Below are 22,976 nucleotides of genomic sequence, written 5' to 3'. Positions count from 1 at the left end.
TGTACAGTAACACTACACACACCGATGTGACTAATTATATGTTATCATATGTTAACGTTTATGTCTTTAACTCTCACTCTCACTTCAAAAACTGTGGAGACTCTTCTCCTTTGTTCTATTATTGTATACATTGTTAAAATACGAGGGCAGTTCAATAAGTAATGCAACACATTTTTTTTCTGAAACAGGGGTTGTTTTATTCAGCATTGAAATACACCAGGTTATTCCCCAATCTTTTAGCTACACAACACTATTTCTCAACGTAATCTCCATTCAATGCTACGGCCGTACGCCACCTTGAAATGAGGGCCTGTATGCCTGCACGGTACCATTCCACTGGTCGATGTCGGAGCCAACGTCGTACTGCATCAATAACTTCTTCATCATCCGCGTAGTGCCTCCCACGGATTGCGTCCTTCATTGGGCCAAACATATGGAAATCCGACGGTGCGAGATCGGGGCTGTAGGGTGCATCAGGAAGAACAGTCCACTGAAGTTTTGTGAGCTCCTCTCGGGTGCGAAGACTTGTGTCAAGTCTTGCGTTGTCATGAAGAAGGAGAAGTTCGTTCAGATTTTTGTGAACAATTGTGACAGCACTACCAACAGAGATGTCAAGTTGAGCACTGAGTTGTTTGATGGTGATCTGTTGATCATCTCGAACGAGTGTGTTCGCACGCTCCGCCATTGCAGGAGCCACAGCTGTGCACGGCCGGCCCGCACGCGGGAGATCAGACAGTCTTGCTTGACCCTGCGGCGATGGTGACACACGCTTTGCCCAACGACTCGCCGTGCTTTTGTCCACTGCCAGATCACCGTAGACATTCTGCAAGCGCCTATGAATATCTGAGATGCCCTGGTTTTCCGCCAAAAGAAACTCGATCACTGCCCGTTGTTTGCAACGCACATCCGTTACAGACGCCATTTTAACAGCTCCGTACAGCGCTGCCACCTGTCGGAAGTCAATGAAACTATACGAGACGAAGCGGGAATGTTTGAAAATATTCCACAAGAAATTTCCGGTTTTTTCAACCAAAATTGGCCGAGAAAAAAAATGTGTTGCATTACTTATTGAACTGCCCTCGTAAGATATATTTCATTCAAATTATGTATTGCAATAATAAATGTTTATTGTAAATGATCATCTTAAAAGTGCAAAAAAATGTAAATAGCACCTTTCCAGCAAGCAGTTTAAAATTGTAATAAAAGAAAAAAATAAAATTGTAAAACCTGCTATGGCTAAAACGTGCAGTGCAAGCACTAGAGTAGCCCGACCTCTGCTTTTAAATATACAGGGTGTTACAAAAAGGGACGGCCGAACTTCCAGGAAACATTCCTCACACACAAATAAAGAAAAGATGTTATGTGGACATGTGTCCGGAAACGATTAATTTCCGTGTTAGAGCTTATTTTAGTTTCGTCCACCTACGCTCAATGGAGCACGTTATCATGATTTCATACGGGATACTCTACCTGTGCTGCTAGAACATGTGCCCTTACAAGTACGACACAACAAGTAGTTCATGCACGATGGAACTCCTGCACATTTCAGTCGAAGTGTTCGTACGCTTCTCAACAACAGTTTCGGTGACCGATGGATTGGTAGAGGCGGACCAATTCCATGACCTCCACGCTCTCCTGACCTCAACCCTCTTGACTTTCATTTATGGGGGCATTTGAAAGCTCTTGTCTACGCAACCCCGGTACCAAATGTAGAGACTCTTCGTGCTCGTATTGTGGACGGCTGTGATACAATACGCCATTCTCCAGGGCTGCATCAGCGCATCAGGGATTCCATGCGACGGATGGTGGATGTATGTATCCTCGCTAACGGAGGACATTTTGAATATTTCCTGTAGCAAAGTGTTTGAAGTCACGCTGGTACGTTCTGTTGCTGTGTGTTTCCATTCCATGATTAATGTGATTTGAAGAGAAGTAATAAAATGAGCTCTAACATGGAAAGTAAGCGTTTCCGGACACATGTCCACATAACATATTTTCTTTCTTTGTGTGTGAGGAATATTTCCTGAAAGTTTGGCCGTACCGTTTTGTAACACCCCATATATATATATATATATATATATATATATATATATATATATATATATATATATATATATATATATATTATTATTATTATTATTATTATTATTATTATTAGTCGTAAAGCTCCCAACATGGAAGACGCTAAGTAAAGATGATTCACTTCTGGGGCTTCTTATTCTTCTTGTTTGCCCACCAGGTCTTCATTCTTTGCGAGAATTCAGCTTTTCCTTCTTCGCTCCATTTTGTTCCAGTTCTCGGCGCTTTTGTCTCTGGTTTGACCTCCCATTTGTCAACTTTAAGTTTGAAATTGTTTCTTTTGTTCATGTCTTCAGTAGTAATGTTGGCTAATTCCAGATCTTTCTTTACATTTTTGATCCATTCTCCTCCATTAACAAGGGATGCTACGTATCTTACTATTCTTTTTGTAAGTCTGTGATCGGGAAGTCTCATTATGTGGCCATAGAATTTTAGACGCCTCTTCCTCATGTCTATCTCTATGTTAGAATATTCTTCAATTTTAGAATTTTTCTGTAATCTATACCCCTCTTTGGTCCATCTTGGTCCCAGAATTTTCCTAATGATTTTCCTTTCCTCTTTCTTCAGGTTTTCCATATCTGTTTTTCTTTTAAGTGTCAAGGTTTCGCTGGCATATAGCATTATTGGTTTAATTACCGACTTATAATGTTTAATTTTTGTATTTATAGATAGACATTTTTTATTGTAAATGTTTTGGACCAGCCCTAGACCCCTACGAGCTTTTAATATTCTTTCTTGTTGTGAGTATTTTTCAGAAATTATCTCTCCTAAATATTTAAAGTATGGTACCCTCTTAATTTCTCCATATTTGGTTTGTAACTTAGAAATTTCTAGATTTGTTGTTGTAAACACCGTTTTCTCAAAAGATATTTGTAGGCCAACTTTTCCTGCACACTCTTTTAAGGTTTCTATCTGTTTGACTGCCATTTCACTAGAATCTGCCATTATTGCAAGATCGTCTGCATAGGCTAAGTAGGGGATTTGTAGGTCATCTTTTTTGGTTCCCAGTGATATTGGTTTCCAGTACTTTTCTTTTTTGAGTTCTTTTTCCCATTCTGCCATGAGTCTATCCAGAACTAAGTTAAATAACAGAGGTGATAATCCATCACCTTGTCTAACCCCAGTTTTTATCTCAAATGAATTTGAAAGTTTTCCCATGAATTTCACTTTGCATTTTGTATTTGTTAATGTCTGCTCTATGATGTTCCGTGTCTTCTTATCCAGTCCTTGTTCTTCAAGAATTTTAAATAGTATGGGTCTGTGAATTGAATCATATGCCTTTTTAAAGTCGACAAAGACATATACTGTAGGCTTCCTTCGCATTTGTCTCATCCTTGTAATCAATTTCAAGTTTAAAATTTGTTCTGGACATGATCTGTTTGGTCTGAAACCAGCTTGGAAATCTGAGATTTTGGGTTCTAGCAGTTTTTGTGTTCTTTCAAGAAGACACGCTAATAATATCTTGTATGTGACGGCAAGTAAGGAGATTCCTCTATAGTTGTTCACATCCGATTTATCCCCTTTTTTATGTAACGGATGTATTTGGGCACATTTCCAATCTTCTGGTATTTCTTCAGTAACCCATATGTTTTGAATAATTTTAACTAGCTCATTTCTTGAGTTAGACCCTAGACTTTTGCGAAATTCGGCTACAATTCCATCTTCTCCTGATGCTTTGTTATTTTTGAGTTTGTTTATGTGTTTGATAATTTCTTCTTCAGTTGGCGGTACAGAGTCTTGCTGTTGCGGGGCTTTAGTGCTGGATATTGGAAGAGCTTCTGTTGGTTCTGGACAGTTTAGTAGCGTTTCAAAATATTTGGCTAATTCTTCACAGTTTTCTTCGTCGCTTAGTGCCAGATTCCCATCTGATTTCCGAAAACAGACATTTTGAGGGATGTACCCTTTAATTTGTTTGCAAAAGTTTTGTAGAATCCATGCGTATTATAATTTTTAAAATCTGCTTCTATTGATTCCAGTTGCTGAGTTACATACTTTCTCTTCTCTTGCCTAATAAGTTTATTTGAAAGTTTCCGTGTTTCTAAAAAGTTTTGAAGAGTTTTCTAATTTTCTTTGAACTGTACTTTGCAAAGGCTTCTGTACGAACTTGAATTGCCTTTTCGCATTCCATATTCCACCATGGATGTTTGTGCTTCTTCTTCAATGGTATTTGCTCCTTCGCTATTTTTGTGATTTTTTCCTTGAATGTTTCCCAGTTGTTTGCGGGAAAATTTTCCCATTTTTTAATTGTTTCTGATTCTGTTAGTTTTTGTAGGTCAAATTTTGGGATTGCTGGTGGGATTCTTGGTGTTTTCCTTCTTGGGGTGAATTGGACCCGAACTCTTGTGAGATAATGATCTGAGTCAATATTTGCACCACTCCTGACCTGGATATCTCTGATCTCTTTTTGGAAGTTATATGAGATGGCCACATGGTCAATTTGAAATTCTCCCAATTGGCTTATAGGGGATCTCCAGGTCTTCTGTTTTCTTGGTTTCTTATTGAACGACGTTGAGCTGATTTTCATGTTGAATTGTTGACAAAGTTGGATTAGTCGCATGCCATTTTTGTTGGTCAATTTGTGTGCTGGGTATAGCCCAACCGTCTTCCTGTATTTCTTTTCTCTGCCAATCTGTGCATTGAAATCTCCAAGAAGTATTTTGACATCATTCCTCGGTATCTTTGACATTTCAAGTTCTAATCGTTCCCAAAATTTATCCACATTGTCTAGGTCCTTTCTATTGTCAACGTTGCAGGGTGCGTGAACATTAATTAGGGTGTAATATTTATTCTTGTGTTTCAACCTAAGAAACATTAGTCTATTGCTAATAGTTTTTACAGATTTTACAAATTTAACTGAGGATTTTTCGACCATAAAGGCCATACCAAGCATGTTCGCCCCTTTACCAATTTTTCTGTCCGTTCCACTTTTGAAAATTCTGAAGCCATTGTAGTCAGTGATTTGATTATCAGGAAATCTGGTCTCTTGTACTGCTAGGATTTGGATTTTCAGCTTCTTTAATTCTTCAAATTTTGGGATTGCTGGTGGGATTCTTGGTGTTTTCCTTCTTGGGGTGAATTGGACCCGAACTCTTGTGAGATAATGATCTGAGTCAATATTTGCACCACTCCTGACCTGGATATCTCTGATCTCTTTTTGGAAGTTATATGAGATGGCCACATGGTCAATTTGAAATTCTCCCAATTGGCTTATAGGGGATCTCCAGGTCTTCTGTTTTCTTGGTTTCTTATTGAACGACGTTGAGCTGATTTTCATGTTGAATTGTTGACAAAGTTGGATTAGTCGCATGCCATTTTTGTTGGTCAATTTGTGTGCTGGGTATAGCCCAACCGTCTTCCTGTATTTCTTTTCTCTGCCAATCTGTGCATTGAAATCTCCAAGAAGTATTTTGACATCATTCCTCGGTATCTTTGACATTTCAAGTTCTAATCGTTCCCAAAATTTATCCACATTGTCTAGGTCCTTTCTATTGTCAACGTTGCAGGGTGCGTGAACATTAATTAGGGTGTAATATTTATTCTTGTGTTTCAACCTAAGAAACATTAGTCTATTGCTAATAGTTTTTACAGATTTTACAAATTTAACTGAGGATTTTTCGACCATAAAGGCCATACCAAGCATGTTCGCCCCTTTACCAATTTTTCTGTCCGTTCCACTTTTGAAAATTCTGAAGCCATTGTAGTCAGTGATTTGATTATCAGGAAATCTGGTCTCTTGTACTGCTAGGATTTGGATTTTCAGCTTCTTTAATTCTTCAAATTTTGGGATTGCTGGTGGGATTCTTGGTGTTTTCCTCCTTGGGGTGAATTGGACCCGAACTCTTGTGAGATAATGATCTGAGTCAATATTTGCACCACTCCTGACCTGGATATCTCTGATCTCTTTTTGGAAGTTATATGAGATGGCCACATGGTCAATTTGAAATTCTCCCAATTGGCTTATAGGGGATCTCCAGGTCTTCTGTTTTCTTGGTTTCTTATTGAACGACGTTGAGCTGATTTTCATGTTGAATTGTTGACAAAGTTGGATTAGTCGCATGCCATTTTTGTTGGTCAATTTGTGTGCTGGGTATAGGCGGTATATATATATATATATATATATATATATATATATATATATATATATATATATATATATATATATATATATATATATATACCGCCTGATCAATGCAAGAACGACTCGCGACCCACGTTGAAGCTGTACTTCCGCCAGTACCTCATACCCTGCCTTTCAACCCTCACAGTTTCATTCTGCCAGTAAGTTCCAGGATTCAAGGTATTTGGGACGTCCACGTTAGACTGTCTCCGCCTGCGTAGCTGAGTGGTGAGCGCGCCTGACTACCGTGAGTGTAATCCGTGCTCGGTTCCCGTTGTACTCCCTGGCGTTTCTCCTTTACTTCCGGTCACATTAATGTGACCACTTGCCAAAAGCCTGAATAACCACCTTTTGCAGCGCGGTCCGCAGCGAGACGCGCAGGGAGATTGACAGTGAGGTTCTGGGAGGTAGCGACGGGGACCTGGAGCCATGCCGACTCCAGTACTGTGGCACTGAGCTACGTTTCTCGGTGGAAGATCCATAGCGTGAATAGTCTGATTGAGGTGGTCCCATAGATTCTCGACTTCATTTAAATGGTTCAAATGGCTCTGAACACTATGGGACTTCACATCTGAGGTCATCAGTCCCCTAGAACTTAGAACTACTTAAACCTAACTAACCTAAGGACATCACACACATCCATGCCCGAGGCAGGATTCAAACCTGCGATCGTAGCAGTCGCGCGGTTCCGGGCAGAAGCGCCTAGAGCCGCTCGGCCACACCGGCCGGCAACTGTGTTTAAATCAGGGCATTTTGGTGACCAGTGGAGAACGAGTAATTCGGCCTGGTATTCTTTGAACCACGCATGTACACTGTCAACTTGGTGACACGTTGCACTTTCGTGTTGGTAGTTGCCATCGTGCTGAGGAAAAACCAACTGCGTGTGCACGAGTACTTGGTCTCCAAGGATAGATGCATACTTGTGTTGATCCATTGTGCCTTTCAAAATGACGAGATCACCTAGAGAATGGCAGGAAAACATTCATAACACCATAACGCTTCCTACTGCTTATGGGACATTTGCCTTCATGGCGAACACGCCAGCGGCCATCTGTCCGATGGAGCGTAAAATGTGATTCATCTGAGAAAGCTACCTGTCCACACTTAGGCAAGCTGGTCATTGACGACACACTGTTGGAAGCCTCATTTGTTCATTTGGGAGGTAAGTTGCTCAATAGTTGCCCGTCTGTTCGCCTGTACCCATCTCAGCAACTGTCAGTCACCCCTGTCATCTACGGCGCTTGATGCACTAGAGTTGCATCGGCGCCGGTTTTGGACAGCGCCTTTTTGCCACGCAACGGTATACTTTCACCACAGCGGCACGCGAACAGTATAGAAGATTGCCGATTCGGAAATACTTCCATCCTTGGCCCGAAATCCAATGGTCTTGCTGTTTTGTATGTCGTATAAATCGCTTCGTTTGCTCTTTCAGTGACTGCACTGTTTTTCGTGTCCCCGCGACACGCTTTATCTACATCTACATGGATACTCTGCAAATCACATTTAAGTGCCTGGCAGAGGGTTCATCGAACCACCTTCACAATTCTCTACTATTCCAATCTCGTATAGCGCGCGGAAAGAATGAACACCTATATCTTTCCGTACGAGCTTTGATTTCCCTTATTTTATCTTTGTGATCGTTCCTCCCTATGTAAGTCGGTGTCAACAAAATATTTTCGCATTCGGAGGAGAAAATTGGTGATTGGAATTTCGTGAGAAGATTCCGTCGCAACGAAAAACGCCTTTCTTTTAATGATGTCCATCCCAAATCCTGTATCATTTCTGTGGCACTCTCTCCCATATTTCGCGATAATACAAAACGTGCTGCCCTTCTTTGGACTTTTTCAACTTACTCTGTCAATCCTATCTGATAAGGATCTCACATTTCGCAGCAATATTCTAAAAGACGGTGGACAAGCGTAATGTAGGCAGTCTCCTTAGTAGGCCTGTTACATTTTCTAAGTGTCCTGCCAATGAAACGCAGTCTTTGGTTAGCCTTCCCCACAACATTTTCTATGTGTTCCTTCCAATTTAAATTGTTGGTAATTGTAATACCTAGGTATTTAGTTGAATTTACGGCTTTTAGATTAGACTGATTTATCGTGTAACCGAAATTTAACGCGTTCCTTTTAGTACTCATGTGGATAACTTCACACTTTTCGTTATTTAAGGTCAACTGCCTCTTTTCGCACCATTCCGCACCATTCCGATATTTCTTCTAAATCGTTTTGCAGTTTGTTTTGATCTTCTGGTGACTTTATTAGTCGATAAACGACAGCATCATCTGCAAACAACCGAAGACTCTGCACTGCTAGTGCTGCTTCTGCCATTGTTGACGTCGAACACAGGTGATGGTCACATTAATGCAATTGGATCGTGCACTTGTATGAGAAGTAGCAGCTCCGAGGTCTGGAAAGCCGACAACGGCCGGGAGAGCGATGCGATGTTAGTACCCCATCCCACTCCACACAGCACAAAAATTATACTGTATACAGAGGATGACACAGCGGCTGATCGGCACTGAATTTTTCTGTCAACGCCGGAACTTGGAGCTGGTATATGAGCACAGTATCGTTTTGGGTTGCTGTTTGTGTGAGTGTGCCTAGCAGTAGTAGAAGCCCGTTGCATAACTTGAGCGGGCAGTTTCACTTGGCTGGACCTGCCTGGAGGCACCAGTGCGTCATTAGCGCACGGCATAACGCCTCTGGCGGTTACCTACCTCGGAGCAGAGATAGCCGACCGGCATTAACCTGTTTCCCCAACCAGCTGTTCGGCGCCTAGACAAACCGGCAAGGTCGCTAGTTCACTGCCGGACTACCAAGTTCACTTATGTAAACGGAATGCTGCTTGCCAGGTGCCCCCAAGGTAGGGAAGTTTACTGCGACGTGCGTTTCTGGTGATTTATTTTTCTCTTTTAACACCCAGCTCCCATATTGCGGTTTTTGAAGTAGGCAAGGCATATCAGGATACGTTTTCAGGTTTCCACTTATGTAACTGTTTAGTGGCTGAGATTGGCGTAACAGAGACCTTATTGATTATCCTATTAATCGTCAGAGTCTGGAATAATTCCGCCATTCATGTTATGTACTGCGATTTCGCTCACTTTGTATACAATACCTGATCAAAAGTATCAAGTCAGTGACTAGTGGACATCAATTTGTGGAGGGTCCACCCTTCGCCCTTATGGCGGCTTGAACTCTGTTGGGTACTCTTTAAATGAGGTGTCTGAAGGTGTGTGGAGGAATAGTAGCTCATGCTTCCTCAAGAGCCCAAACCAGAGACGCTGCGGCCTGGAGAGAAGTCGACGTTCTGACATATCCCAAAGATCGTCCATTAGTTCAGATCGGGCCTCTGGGTAGACCAACTCCTTTCAGCAATGTCATTGTTCACAAACTGTTGCCTCATACATGCTCGCTTATGACAGTGTTCATTGATATGCTGGTGCAAACAGTCTTGGTCTCGGGACTGTTCCTCTGCAATACAGTACGCAGTACGTAACGTGTGTTCGTGTCCTTCGGCATTCAGCATTTTCTTAAGCGCAGTAATGGGCTCATGACCTGACCACGAAAAACACACCTACACCGTAGCACCATCCCCTTCGTACTTCAATACTGGCATTATACATGATGCCAGGCAACGTTCTCTAAGTACTCGCCAAAGCCAAACCCGTCCTTCGGATTGCTACAGGATGAACCGTGGTTCATCACTCCAAATCACTCGCTTCCAATCGTATACTGTCCATTGTCGTCACTCTATTACACCACTTCAGGTGTCACTTAACAACGACTATAGAAATCTGTGGCTTACGAGGAGCATTGTACCCCATTCTTTATAAATGCCCACGCATAGTCTTTGAGCTAGCTTGACTGGTGGTAGCACTTCGGAACTCATGAATGATTCCTACGGCTGATTTCATGCGATTTTTGTACTACCACACTTCGCAATACTCGACAGTCCCGCCGACCGGAGTGGCCGAGCGGTTCTAGGCGCTACAGTCTGGAACCGCGCTACCACTACGGTCGCAGGTTCGAATCCTGCCTCGGGCATGGATGTGTGTGATGTCCTTAGGTTAGGTTTAAGTAGTTCTAAGTTCTAGGGGACTGATGACCTCAGAAGTTAAGTCCCATAGTGCTCAGAGCCATTTGCACCATTTTTTTTTTCGACGGTCCCAGTTCAAAAATGGTTCAAATGGCTCTGAGCACTATGGGACTTAACAGCTATGGTCATCAGTCCGCTAGAACTTAGAACTACTTAAACCTAATTAACCTAAGGACATCACACAACACCCAGTCATCACGAGGCAGAGGAAATCCCTGACCCCGCCGGGAATCGAACCCGGGAACCCGGGCGCGGGAAGCGAGAACGCTACCGCACAACGGTCCCAGTCCTTCGGTGCATGAGGTCATCTTGATTTACCTGTGATTCATCCTTCACCTGTCCGTTTCACAATCACGTCACTAACAGTCAACTTGGGCGTGTTATGAAGGGTTCAGATATCCTTGATGGATTAGTTGCTCTGTGAAATCCAGTGGCTAGTCCACATTCGAAGTCACTGAGCTCTACTGTCCAATCCCTTCTGCTGCCAGTGCTTCGCTAAAAAAAATACTCCCCGCCTCCTTTTATTATGGCGCATCTGCCTTTCGTGACTACTAGTGTTAATTTCTTCTTACGTAAGTGTGTCCGGATACATTTCAATAGAGACTGCATAAAGATAAAGCTTCTCTAAACGGCATAGTTGATTGCAACAGAACTGTGCTTTACTGGACATTTGATGTGATACGTTCTTACCATCCTCCAACCTTTGAACTGCCTTACCCAATCCGTTATAGGGAAACATTCAGTTTAATGCCTATTACGGACCATGCTGCAACGTGGCATTTTTCACAGATTTTGAGATTAAGACTCTTGCCAGTTTGGGAGTTAATTACATCTACCACTACTCGGCAAACCACCTTATAACATGTGGCTAAACGTTCATTACCACCATCGTTTTCCGCCATTTCTGGTCCCTACCGAGCGAGATGACGCAGTGGTTAGCACACTGGACTCGCATTCTGGAGGACGGCGGTTCAAATCCGCGTCCGGCCATCCTGATTTGGGTTTTTTGTGATTTCCGTAAATCGCTTCAGGCAAATGCCGGGAAAGGGCGCGGTCGATTTTCTCTCCCATCCTTCTCTAATCCGAGCTTGTGCTCCGTCTCTAATGACCTTGTTGTTTGGCGGGAAGTTAAACACCAATCTCCTCGTACTCCTCCTCCTCCATCTCTGGTCCATCCACGGGTGATGCGTGGGAAGAATGATTGTTGCCGAATCTCCGTTTCTCTGATTTTCAGGTCGTGATCATTTGTCGAGATGTGTGTGCGACAAAGTATAAGGTTATCGTACCCTTCTAGAAACGTCCGCTCTCCGACCTCCAACAGTAAAACCCCACATGTAGCCCGATGCCTCTCTTGCAGCGCCTGCTACTGGAGTTTGTTGAGCATTTCCATAACACACACACACACACACACACACACACACACTTGCTAAGTGATCCCGTGACGACATGCCCCGCTTTTCGTTGGCTCCTGGTAAGAGTACCAGGTTGACGAGAAATATTTAGCAATAGAGTGTTTTGTAAGCCACTGCTTTCGCGGATGAATTTCATTTTCTTAAGATTCCTCCAATACATTTCAGGTTCGTACCCGATTTTCCTGTAACTCATTCAGTTTATATCGCTACTCCTCAGCATTTTTGTTACTGCTTTCAGTGATTTATGACCAATAGTCATTAATTTAAAACATTTTAAATTTCGACATCGCTAGTTTTCCGTCGACAACGCTGAGCTGAACTCACAACTGTCAAATCTAACATGGAGCAAAGCCCAGGAAACGCGTTGTAGTAAAGTAACTAAAGTTAAGTAAGCGGCTGCGTAGTGTTTCTTTGTTTTTGCTTTCTTGTCTAACAACGAGTGTTGGTGTTCGCAGCCTGCTTGCGTCGCAGCGGCAAGTGGCTATGATCTGCGAGATGATCCACTCGGCGTCGCTCATCCACGATGACGTCATCGACCAGTCAGACTTCCGGAGAGGGAAGCCGAGCGTCAACGTGCTGTGGAACCACAAGAAGGTAGGCCGCAGCCGCAGCCGCCGCGCGATCTCACAGGCGGACGACTCAACATGGTTCACTTGTGGACGATGCGGTCTCATTAATATATATATAAAAAAATATTATAATATCGAGATCGGAAGGCATGTGTAAAGGAATTGTAGCGATGCGATCTAAACATTATAATAAGTTTTATGAAGCAGTTTGAGATTTTCCTCTCCAGCTGCGTGTCTCACTTCGATTTTCGAGAAAACTTGTAACATATCATTTCCTGACCGCGTCTTTGCTCTTCATGTGGCTGTCGCCTACGCCAGAGTCGGTAACCGCGGGAAGGAAGTTCCTCCAGCCCGGCGGCGATGGGCTGGTCTTTCCCTAATCCTCCTCAATGGGCTGTGGAGGGGCCTATGAGGCTGGCTTAGCCCGCATCTCGTGGTCGTGCGGTAGCGTTCTCGCTTCCCACGCCCGGGTTCCCGGGTTCGATTCCCGGCGGGGTCAGGGATTTTCTCTGCCTCGTGGTGGCTGGGTGTTGTGTGTTGTCCTTAGGTTAGTTAGGTTTAAGTAGTTCTAAGTTCTAGGGGACTGATGACCATAGATGTTAAGTCCCATAGTGCTCAGAGCCATTTGAACCATTTTGAGGCTGGCTTAAGGTTGAGGGATTCTCCCAGTATTTTTCAACGGGTTGACCGATGCGTGCGGGCAGTAGCCAGTGATAGTGCCCACATCTTGTTCCTGATTCTCATTAGATTATGTAGCTAAATCGTAAATAGTTTCGCAAGCGTTCTGGGAGCTCGCATAACCGTCGAGTCTACTGACAGTCCTCACAGGAACAGGTGGCGTCGTGTGCCCTCCGCGGCAGAGGTAGTGTTCTTAAGTATGTTTCGTGTGGCAGCAGATGATGATCTTCATTCATCACTCGACTTGTTTTACCAGTGCGGTAGGTCTACAGGAATCTAAAGTGCACTCTAAGACAAAAGAGAGAGAGAGGCGCGACGAAAAAATTATCCGAATAGAACGGAAATCAGTAGATGTGGTCTACATGTGCAAACAAACAAAATGGAGCAAGTCAATAAGGCGTTGGTTCACTTCTGGCCCTTATTGAAGCAGTTATTCGTCTTGACATTGACTGATACAGTTGTTGGATATTCTCCTGAGGGGTGTAGTGCAAAATCCTACCTAATTGGCGCGTTAGATCGTCAAAATCCCTATCTAGTCGGAGGGCCCTGCCCATAATGCTCTAACTTCGTAAGATTTGAGAGAAGTAGCAATTTCCAGCGGATACACAGAACCGGCATCTTATTCACCTGGAAAAATCTTGAAAGTAATAGTCTTTATACGACAGTTGAAAATTAGCAGAAGCTAAGTACGTGCATAAGGTGATTTAATAAAATAAATCAGTGATGTGAACGAAACGGTACTATTGTTGAACGCATGGAGAGCTTCAAACGCAGCACAATAGTAAATAGGAAGAGATAAGTGATGTCCCGTATTAAATAAAATAAGACAGAAAACTGATCATGAAAAACATTTGGAAAATAGCTCTTGCTGTGCACGGTGATGTGTGTGTGTGTGTGTGTGTGTGTGTGTGTGTGTGTGTGTGTGTCAGTCCGACGTCTGAGACTGAGAAGAAAAGAGGGAAGGAGACAGGAGGAAATAGAAAGTTCAGCGGTCTCACGGAGGCAGCTTTCGACCGCAAAAATTTATGACTGTCACTGGTCCCCGGATTCTTTTATAAATACCGTCTGTCTCTCTGCTAACATCTTGCGTTTTCTCCACAACTCCGAGTAAATGTCACGAAGAATCCAACAGGTTTCCCTTATACTGGTTCCCAGTGCGTTGGTAGTGCTTAACTGTCAAAGCATATGTGTTCTAGCCGCCAGCCTGCGGTAAATGCCGCAGCACTGCCGCAGTGGTAATGTTCTGCTCTCGATTTCTGGAGCACGCCGGTTCAGATGTAACTGTTTCAGTGGTTTGCTTAAACGGCGCAAGGCGAATGCCAGGAGTGCTCCCGAACGTTGCCGATTTTCTAGACCAGTTCCAAATCGAACAAAAACCAAAAAGAAATTAATGTAGCTCTGCCGTTCTGGCCCTTTTGGGCAAAATCAGTACCGACCGACCGCCAAGCCATCCTCTTACAATGGAGTCATAGGATGCGGTATGGAGTGGCGTGGGGTCAACACACCGTTATTCGTGCGGTTGCCGGCATTATAGACATCAGAGCCACTACTTCTCACTCAAGTAGCTTCTGAGTTGCCATCACGAGGCCGAGAGCACCACTTTCCAGTCAAGGACATATCCGTGGCAGTACCCAAATCGGACACCGGTCTTTCGAATAACCGTCAGACACGCTGACCATTCAGCTGTGGAGGTGGATCAATTCGATATTGTGCTCTGACTCGGAATACCTCGTCGTCGATGGGATGTAAAACTCTTAACCTTCCTCCATCCCTTTCTCCGACTTTCGAGATGGTGCACGATTCACTTTGCACGTAACAGGCTTTTTGGTCAGACGGTGATTGCAGTAATGTATGCCAGCAAGAGCAGAGATCTCAACATTCGCAGTCATAATGTTTTTATTCCAATGAAAGTCAATTTCCTCATAGCTTTACCTTTTATTTTTGTTTTGAAGTTCATCTTTTCTGTGCACACTTGATTTGAAGACAATAATGTCTCGTGAATAGTGCTGTAGATACTACGTTCCATCAAGGAGGGCGCTCCTAATGCGTCCGCCACGCAGTCTGATAGTTCATGCCCAACGCCCTCCCCTCTGTGCGTCTTAAAAAGAAAGAAGAAACGGAGGTAGTGGACGGTGTTTTGTACGACCCATCAAAATGTGTCGCAGACACAGTATGGGCGCGTCCCATGATGGAACGCCAGTTAAGGTACTTACAGCGTGCGACTCACGAAACAAGCGTAACAGGCAGTATTACCTTCAATTCGATTGTACATATATCAGATAACAGTCAAAATAAAATAAATATTCTAGCTTCAAGGAAATTGGCTGTCGGATAAAAATATAACAGCTGAAAGTGCTATGGACATTCGGTACGTAGCAGACTTCACGAAAACCGTAAGAATTGCTTAGCGGATAAAAGGCTGTGCCTATGCCAATATTCTCGGGTATATTTGCAATAATAATTATACTGATGTTAAAATTGAAGAATATTAGCAATATCGAGATATGCGTGTATCGATAATAGGAATTATTATTTATTTAAGACATTATTATTACCCATTTGGTAAGGAGTGCGCTGTACCCTTAACCGGATAGGAGCGTTGTGAACTTCTATAAGGGCTAAAGAAGGCGACATGACCTCCTTCATGGTTTTCCGCGCCTTTTATGCATGTATCCTGTTTCTGTCGTTCCATCAGCTCCCTTGCATCTATTTCACTCCAGTTTCGTATGCAGTATAAGATGTCGCTTGTACACTTACTGCACACTACTACAAAGCGACGAGACGGCTGTTCCCGGACACTTCATCTATCGGAGTCTTCGCTTCATCATCTAACTCCTTTTTTGTTTAATAAAAGAAAACATGGTCCGAAACAGGCTGTAATATGCACCATTTGAATAAAGATCGTCTACATTACATCGTACTTCGGACGATGTTTCCTTTTATTAAGCATTTGGAGGCTGTGGATCCCCACAAAAACAAAATCATTTTTTTGTGTCACATGTACGCTTTGAGGGCGGAAAAAAAAAGATTACAATTTCAGAAAAAAAGTCGGATGATTTGTACATGAGAAAGATGTTCACAAACTGGGCAAGTCAATAACGCGTTGGTCCACCTACGGCCAGGACGTAAGCTGTTATTCGGTTTGGCATTTATTGATAGAGTTGTTGAGTGCGCTTCTGAGGGATGGCATAACAAATTCTGCCCAATGGCGCGCTAGATCGTCTAAATCCTTACCTGGTTTGAGGGCTCTGCCCATAATGCTCGAAACAATCTCAGTTGAGGAGAGATCCAGCTACCTTACTGGGAAAGGTAGGGCTTAGCAAGCACGAAGACAAGCAGTAGAAACTGTCCCACATGGGGACGGGCATGATCTTGCTGAAATGTTAAGTCCCAGGATGGCTTGCCATGAAGGGCAACAACACAGGGCATATAAAGTCGTCGACGTACCGCTGTGCTGTGACGGTGCCGCGGATGACAACTGTGAAATGAAATGGCATCCCAGACCATCACCGCAAGTTGTCGGGCCGTATGGCGGGTGACATCGTGTTGGTATTCCACAGTTGTCCGGGGCGTCTCCAGACTCGTCTTCGGCCTTAAATCTCATTGACTGGAGTAGAATTGCCTTCCGTGACGAGTCCCGCTTGAAATAGCGCCCCAATGCTAGTTGAGGAACCCAGCGAAAGAGGGGATAGATATAGTGCGTCCCTTTTAAGAGCTGTCAGGCGCATTTTTCCAATTTTGTTTTTGCAATGTTTAGGTGGAGTCAGCCCAAGCAAATATCGCTCATAACGTTTTTCATGCGACTACCAGTTTTCACGGTAAGCGTCGTTTCAAAAAATGGCTCTGAGCACTATGGGACTCAACATCTTACGTCATAAGTCCCCTAGATCTTAGAACTACTTAAACCTAACTAACCTAAGGACATCGCACACACCCATGCCCGAGGCAGGATTCGAACCTGCGACCGTAGCAGTCCCGCGGTTCCGGACTGCAGCGCCAGAACCGCTAGACCACCGCGGCCGGCTAAGCGTCGTTTTGGTCATGTTAAAACGAAGAGAAAGAAAAAAATAAAAAATTATAAAGTGGACATTAAAGTGCCTATTCGCTTAGCGGTCCCAAATTAGAGGAATGCGATATTAGTTTTATCGATATGTATAAACAAAAGGCATTAAAACACGAAGAGTAACCAGTACTCAAGCATCGCCATGCGCGCCGCCTTGGCCCGCGCCGACTGCTGCCATCAAGCAGCAGCGCTGCTCGGTCGCTGCTTGAGTACTAGTTACTCTTAGTGTTTTACTGCCTTTTGTTTGTACATATCGATAAAACTAATATCACATTTCTCTAATTTGCGACCGCTAAACGAATAGGTACGCTAAAGTCCCGCCACTGTGAGTCGCATGAAAGATTTGATGAGTATTGTATGTTTGGTTTGACACCAGCTACACACTCCAAAAACGAAATTGCAGATGTGATGCCGATGATTTTGCCGGCTTAAAAAAACGTTGATGCTCTTCACGGGTATGCAGCCGGATTTTGCAGTCCGCGGACGACACGATATTTCGACGGTCCAACTGGCCGCCATCTTCAGGTCAGATTGCAGGTGTACAATTACGCCAGATCTGAGGTAAAGTCAGGTACAGGGGCTCCTTTATTCCCCGAGAACTGGCCGCTGCGCGTAAGCAAGAACGGAAGAGCTACGGCGCCGCTCAAGCTACGATGCAGTCTGTCAAAAACCAGACCGTTGTTTTATACCTGATGAAATAGTCCGCCCCCGCTAGCTGAGTGGTCAGCGCGACAGACTGTCAATCCTAAGGGCCCGGGTTCGATTCCCGGCTGGGTCGGAGATTTTCTCCGCTCAGGGGCTGGGTGTTGTGTTGTCCTAATCATCATCATTTCATCCCCATCGACTCGCCGAAGTGGCATCAAATCGAAAGACTTGCACCAGGCGAGCGTTCTACCCGACGGGAGGCCCTCGTCATACGACATCATCATCATCACCTGATAAAATAGGATTCCACATCTTGCTTAAAGGTAAATCTGTATATCTATTAATAATGTCATAGGACTATCGTATTTCGATGGATTCCTTAAGTATACAACCCCGGTAACGGGAACCCGGAACATTAATTTGCGTCTCTTTAAACGACATAATATGTACATCACTGAGACAATGGTCAGCGACAGCAGATTTTTCATGCTGGAGGAAACGTGGTATGACGCTGATGTTTCATGCGTAGGTTATGAACCGTAGGAATAGTCTGTCCTTTACAATCCTTTCCGCAATGACAGGGAAGTTTATCGACTCCAGGCTTCTTCAATCCCAAACCATCTTTAGCAGATCCAAGAACGGCTGTAGTTTTGGCCAAAGGCTATAGGATACTTTTAATGTCGTATTTTCTGAGAATCCTCAGGAGCAAGCAAGATGTGGAATCCTGTTTTATTAGATATAAAACTACAGTGGTCTGATTTTCAATCGGCTGCATCTTAATTGGCGATTCATCGCTTTTGTTAGTTTCTACCACCTGTAGGATTGTAATTCTTCGCTTCGAAGAAGGCAGCCTTCCGCTTCTCGCACGCGCGCACCGGCTTGATCCTGGGGTATAAAGGAGCCGCCGTATTTGATGTTACCTCAGGCCGAACTTCTGGATTACAGCCTTCCCCAACTCTCCACACTTAAAATCCTGACCCATCCAGTGCTATGAAAATGCTACATGGATACCCGCCACACGAAGGTTCTGTAAGTCTCTGTAGATCCTCGAACGCCATGCACTCTGTCTCGCTTTCCGCATCCGCTTACCTCCCCCCCCCCCCCCCCCCTTGGATTCTCTATCAGATTACCAAATTCGCAACACTCCTCACCCACACCGAACACCTCCGCATCTGCTATACTATCCGCAAACTAGATTTCAATCACGCCGTTGCCTCCCCTCTGATCATGAACTTTGGTATGCTGCCGCGCCTTCAGAAACACATCGCTCCATGTCTAGGCATACACACACTCCATATCCTATCTCAACGCAACTTCATCCAACTTCCTCTCCCAGACAATGAGACCGGCCCCGATATTTATCCCTCCTACTTCAACCCTTCCCCACCTATGGCACTCCACATCGGTGCTCCTCTCTCCTTTTCCCCCTCCACCCACACACCATTGCTTCTCCTCACCCTCTGCCCTTCCCACCGTCTGTATTCGCATTATCCACTTCACCTCCTACCTATCAGACCTAACAGATCACTATCTTTTTGCTAAGATGGTATCTGTTCTTTCGGACATGTCCGAAAGAACAGATACCATCTTAGAAAATACATAGTTGAGGCTCACCGGCCACTTGACCATCTTCTTCTTCTGTGCGAATGCACAAACAGTGCCCGAACTCTTACGGGAATCGGCAACGCGTCGCGAGTAATGAGTATAATGGGCGGGGGCACTACGAACCATGGACCTTGCCGTTGGTGGGGAGGCTTGCGTGCCTCAGCGATACAGATAGCCGTACCGTAGGTACAACCACAACGGAGGGGTATCTGTTGAGAGGCCAGACAAACATGTGCTTCCTGAAGAGGGGCAGCAGCCTTTTCAGTAGTTTCAAGGGCAACAGTCTGGATGATTGACTGATCTGGCCTTGCAACAATAACCAAAACGGCCTTGCTGTGCTGGTACTGCGAACGGCTGAAAGCAAGGGGAAACTACGGTCGTAATTTTTCCCGAGGGCATGCAGCTTTACTGTATGATTAAATGATGATGGCGTCCTCTTGGGTAAAATATTCCGGAGGTAAAATAGTCCCTCATTCGGATCTCCGGGCGGGGACTACTCAAGAGGATGTCGTTATCAGGAGAAAGAAAACTGGCGTCCTACGGATCGGAGCGTGGAATGTCAGATCCCTTAATCGGGCAGGTAGGTTAGAAAATTTAAAAAGGGAAATGGATAGGTTAAAGTTAGATATAGTGGGAATTAGTGAAGTTCGGTGGCAGGAGGAACAAGACTTCTGGTCAGGTGACTACAGGGTTATAAACACAAAGTCAAATAGGGGTAATGCAGGAGTAGGTTTAATAATGAATAGGAAAATAGGAATGCGGGTAAGCTACTACAAACAGCATAGTGAACGCATTATTGTGGCCAAGATAGATACGAAGCCCACACCTACTACAGTATACAAGTTTATATGCCAACTAGCTCTGCAGATGACGAAGAAATTGAAGAAATGTATGATGATATAAAAGAAATTATTCAGATAGTGAAGGGAGACGAAAATTTAATAGTCATTGGTGACTGGAATTCGAGTGTAGGAAAAGGGAGAGAAGGAAACGTAGTAGGTGAATATGGATTGGGGCTAAGAAATGAAAGAGGAAGCCGCCTGGTAGAATTTTGCACAGAGCACAACTTAATCATAGCTAACACTTGGTTTAAGAATCATGATAGAAGGTTGTATACATGGAAAAACCCTGGAGATACTAAAAGGTGTCAGATAGATTATATAATGGTAAGACAGAGATTTAGGAACCAGGTTTTAAATTGTAAGACATTTACAGGGGCAGATGTGGACTCTGACCACAATCTATTGGTTATGACCTGTAGATTAAAACTGAAGAAACTGCAAAAAGGTGGGAATTTAAGGAGATGGGACCTGGATAAACTGAAAGAACCAGAGGTTGTACAGAGTTTCAGGGAGAGCATAAGGGAACAATTGACAGGAATGGGGGAAAGAAATACAGTAGAAGAAGAATGGGTAGCTTTGAGGGATGAAGTAGTGAAGGCAGCAGAGGATCAAGTAGGTAAAAAGACGAGGGCTAGTAGAAATCCTTGGGTAACAGAATAAATATTGAATTTAATTGATGAAAGGAGAAAATATAAAAATGCAGTAAATGAAGCAGACAAAAAGGAATACAAACGTCTCAAAAATGAGATCGACAGGAAGTGCAGAATGGCTAAGCAGGGATGGCTAGAGGACAAATGTAAGGATGTAGAGGCTTATCTCACTAGGGGTAAGATAGATACTGCCTACAGGAAAATTAAAGAGACCTTTGGAGATAAGAGAACCACTTGTATGAACATCAAGAGCTCAGATGGAAATCCAGTTTTAAGCAAAGAAGGGAAAACAGAAAGGTGGAAGGAGTATATAGAGGGTCTATACAAGGGCGATGTACTTGAGGACAATATTATGGAAATGGAAGAGGATGTAGATGAAGATGAAATGGGAGGTACGATACTGCGTGAAGAGTTTGACAGAGCACTGAAAGACCTGGGTCGAAACAAGGCCCCCGGAGTAGACAACATTCCAGTAGAACTACTGACGGCCTTGGGAGAGCCAGTCCTGACAAAACTCTACCATCTGGTGAGCAAGATGTATGAAACAGGCGAAATACCATCAGACTTCAAGAAGAGTATAATCATTCCAATCCCAAAGAAAGCAGGTGTTGACAGATGTGAAAATTACCGAACAATCAGTTTAATAAGCCACAGCTGCAAAATACTAACACGAATTCTTTACAGACGAATGGAAAAACTAGTAGAAGCTGACCTCGGGGAAGATCAGTTTGGATTCCGTAGAAATACTGGAACACGTGAGGCAATACTGACCTTGCGACTTATCTTAGAAGAAAGATTAAGGAAAGGCAAACCTACGTTTCTAGCATTTGTAGACTTAGAGAAAGCTTTTGACAATGTTGACTGGAATACTCTCTTTCAAATTCTAAAGGTGGCAGGGGTAAAATACAGGGAGCGAAAGGCTATTTACAATTTGTACAGAAACCAGATGGCAGTTATAAGAGCCGAGGGGCATGAGAGGGAAGCAGCGGTTGGGAAGGGAGTGAGACAGGGTTTAGCCTATCCCCAATGTTATTCAATCTGTATGTTGAGCAAGCAGTAAAGGAAACAAAAGAAAAATTTGGAGTAGGTATTAAAATCCACGGAGAAGAAATAAAAACTTTGAGGTTCGCCGATAACATTGTAATTCTGTCAGAGACAGCAAAGGACTTGGAAGAGCAGTTGAACGGAATGGATGGTGTCTTGAAGGGAGGATATAAGATGAACATCAACAAAAGCAAAACGAGGATAATGGAATGTAGTCGAATTAAGTCGGGTGATGCTGAGGGTATTAGATTAGGAAATGAGACACTTAAAGTAGTAAAGGAGTTTTGCTATTTGGGGAGCAAAATAAGTGATGATGGTCGAAGTAGAGAGGATATAAAATGTAGACTGGCAATGGCAAGGAAAGCGTTTCTGAAGAAGAGAAATTTGTTAACATCGAGTATAGATTTAAGTGTCAGGAAGTCATTTCTGAAAGTATTTGTATGGAGTGTAGCCATGTATGGAAGTGAAACATGGACGGTAAATAGTTTGGACAAGAAGAGAATAGAAGCTTTTGAAATGTGGTGCTACAGAAGAATGCTGAAGATTAGATGGGTAGATCACATAACTAATGGGGAAGTATTGAATGGGATTGGGGAGAAGAGAAGTTTGTGGCACAACTTGACCAGAAGAAGCGATCGGTTAGTAGGACATGTTCTGAGGCATCAAGGGATCACCAATTTAGTATTGGAAGGCAGCGTGGAGGGTAAAAATCGTAGGGGGAGACCAAGAGATGAATACACTAAGCAGATTCAGAAGGATGTAGGTTGCAGTAGGTACTGGGAGATGAAGGAGCTTGCACAGGATAGAGTAGCATGGAGAGCTGCATCAAACCAGTCTCAGGACTGAAGACAACAACAACAACACTACGAATGTAATGCGGGACAATACGTTGAGAATGTGGATTTCGCGGGAGGCGTGCCAGAGATAAATCCCTGCAGTCGCGCTATCCTCTGTGTCCTCGGTGGCTCAGATGGATAGAGCGTCTGCCATGTAAGCAGGAGATCCCGGGTTCGAGTCCCGCTCGGGGCACACATTTTCATCTGTCCCCGTTGATGTATGTCAACCTCTGTAAGCAGCTAAGGGTGTTCATTTCATTGTAAGATCACTATCTCTTCACCCTCAGGAACATATTCTCTCCTCCCACAATACTTCTCATCCAGTGCCGGTCCTTCAG

General features: G+C 43.8%; 1 protein-coding gene and 1 non-coding gene across 3 annotated transcripts in view; both read left to right on the top strand.

Moving 5' to 3' along the window:
• Window positions 1-22,976, top strand: part of LOC126109619 (all trans-polyprenyl-diphosphate synthase PDSS1) — a 793,792-nt gene that overhangs the window by 613,721 nt on the left and 157,095 nt on the right. For both annotated transcript variants that reach the window (XM_049914662.1, XM_049914663.1), the window contains one exon: window positions 12,162-12,300. In XM_049914662.1, coding sequence (XP_049770619.1) covers window positions 12,162-12,300 — 139 coding nt within the window. The remainder of the gene's footprint in view (window positions 1-12,161; window positions 12,301-22,976) is intronic.
• Trnat-ugu (transfer RNA threonine (anticodon UGU)) lies at window positions 22,758-22,831 on the top strand. Its single transcript has one exon. It is a non-coding gene; the product is annotated as a tRNA-Thr (tRNA).

This window comes from Schistocerca cancellata, chromosome 12, assembly GCF_023864275.1.
Source record: "Schistocerca cancellata isolate TAMUIC-IGC-003103 chromosome 12, iqSchCanc2.1, whole genome shotgun sequence".
Lineage (NCBI taxonomy): Eukaryota > Metazoa > Arthropoda > Insecta > Orthoptera > Acrididae > Schistocerca > Schistocerca cancellata.
Note: the sequence above shows the minus strand (reverse complement) of the source record. Positions and strands in the feature narration are given on the sequence as shown.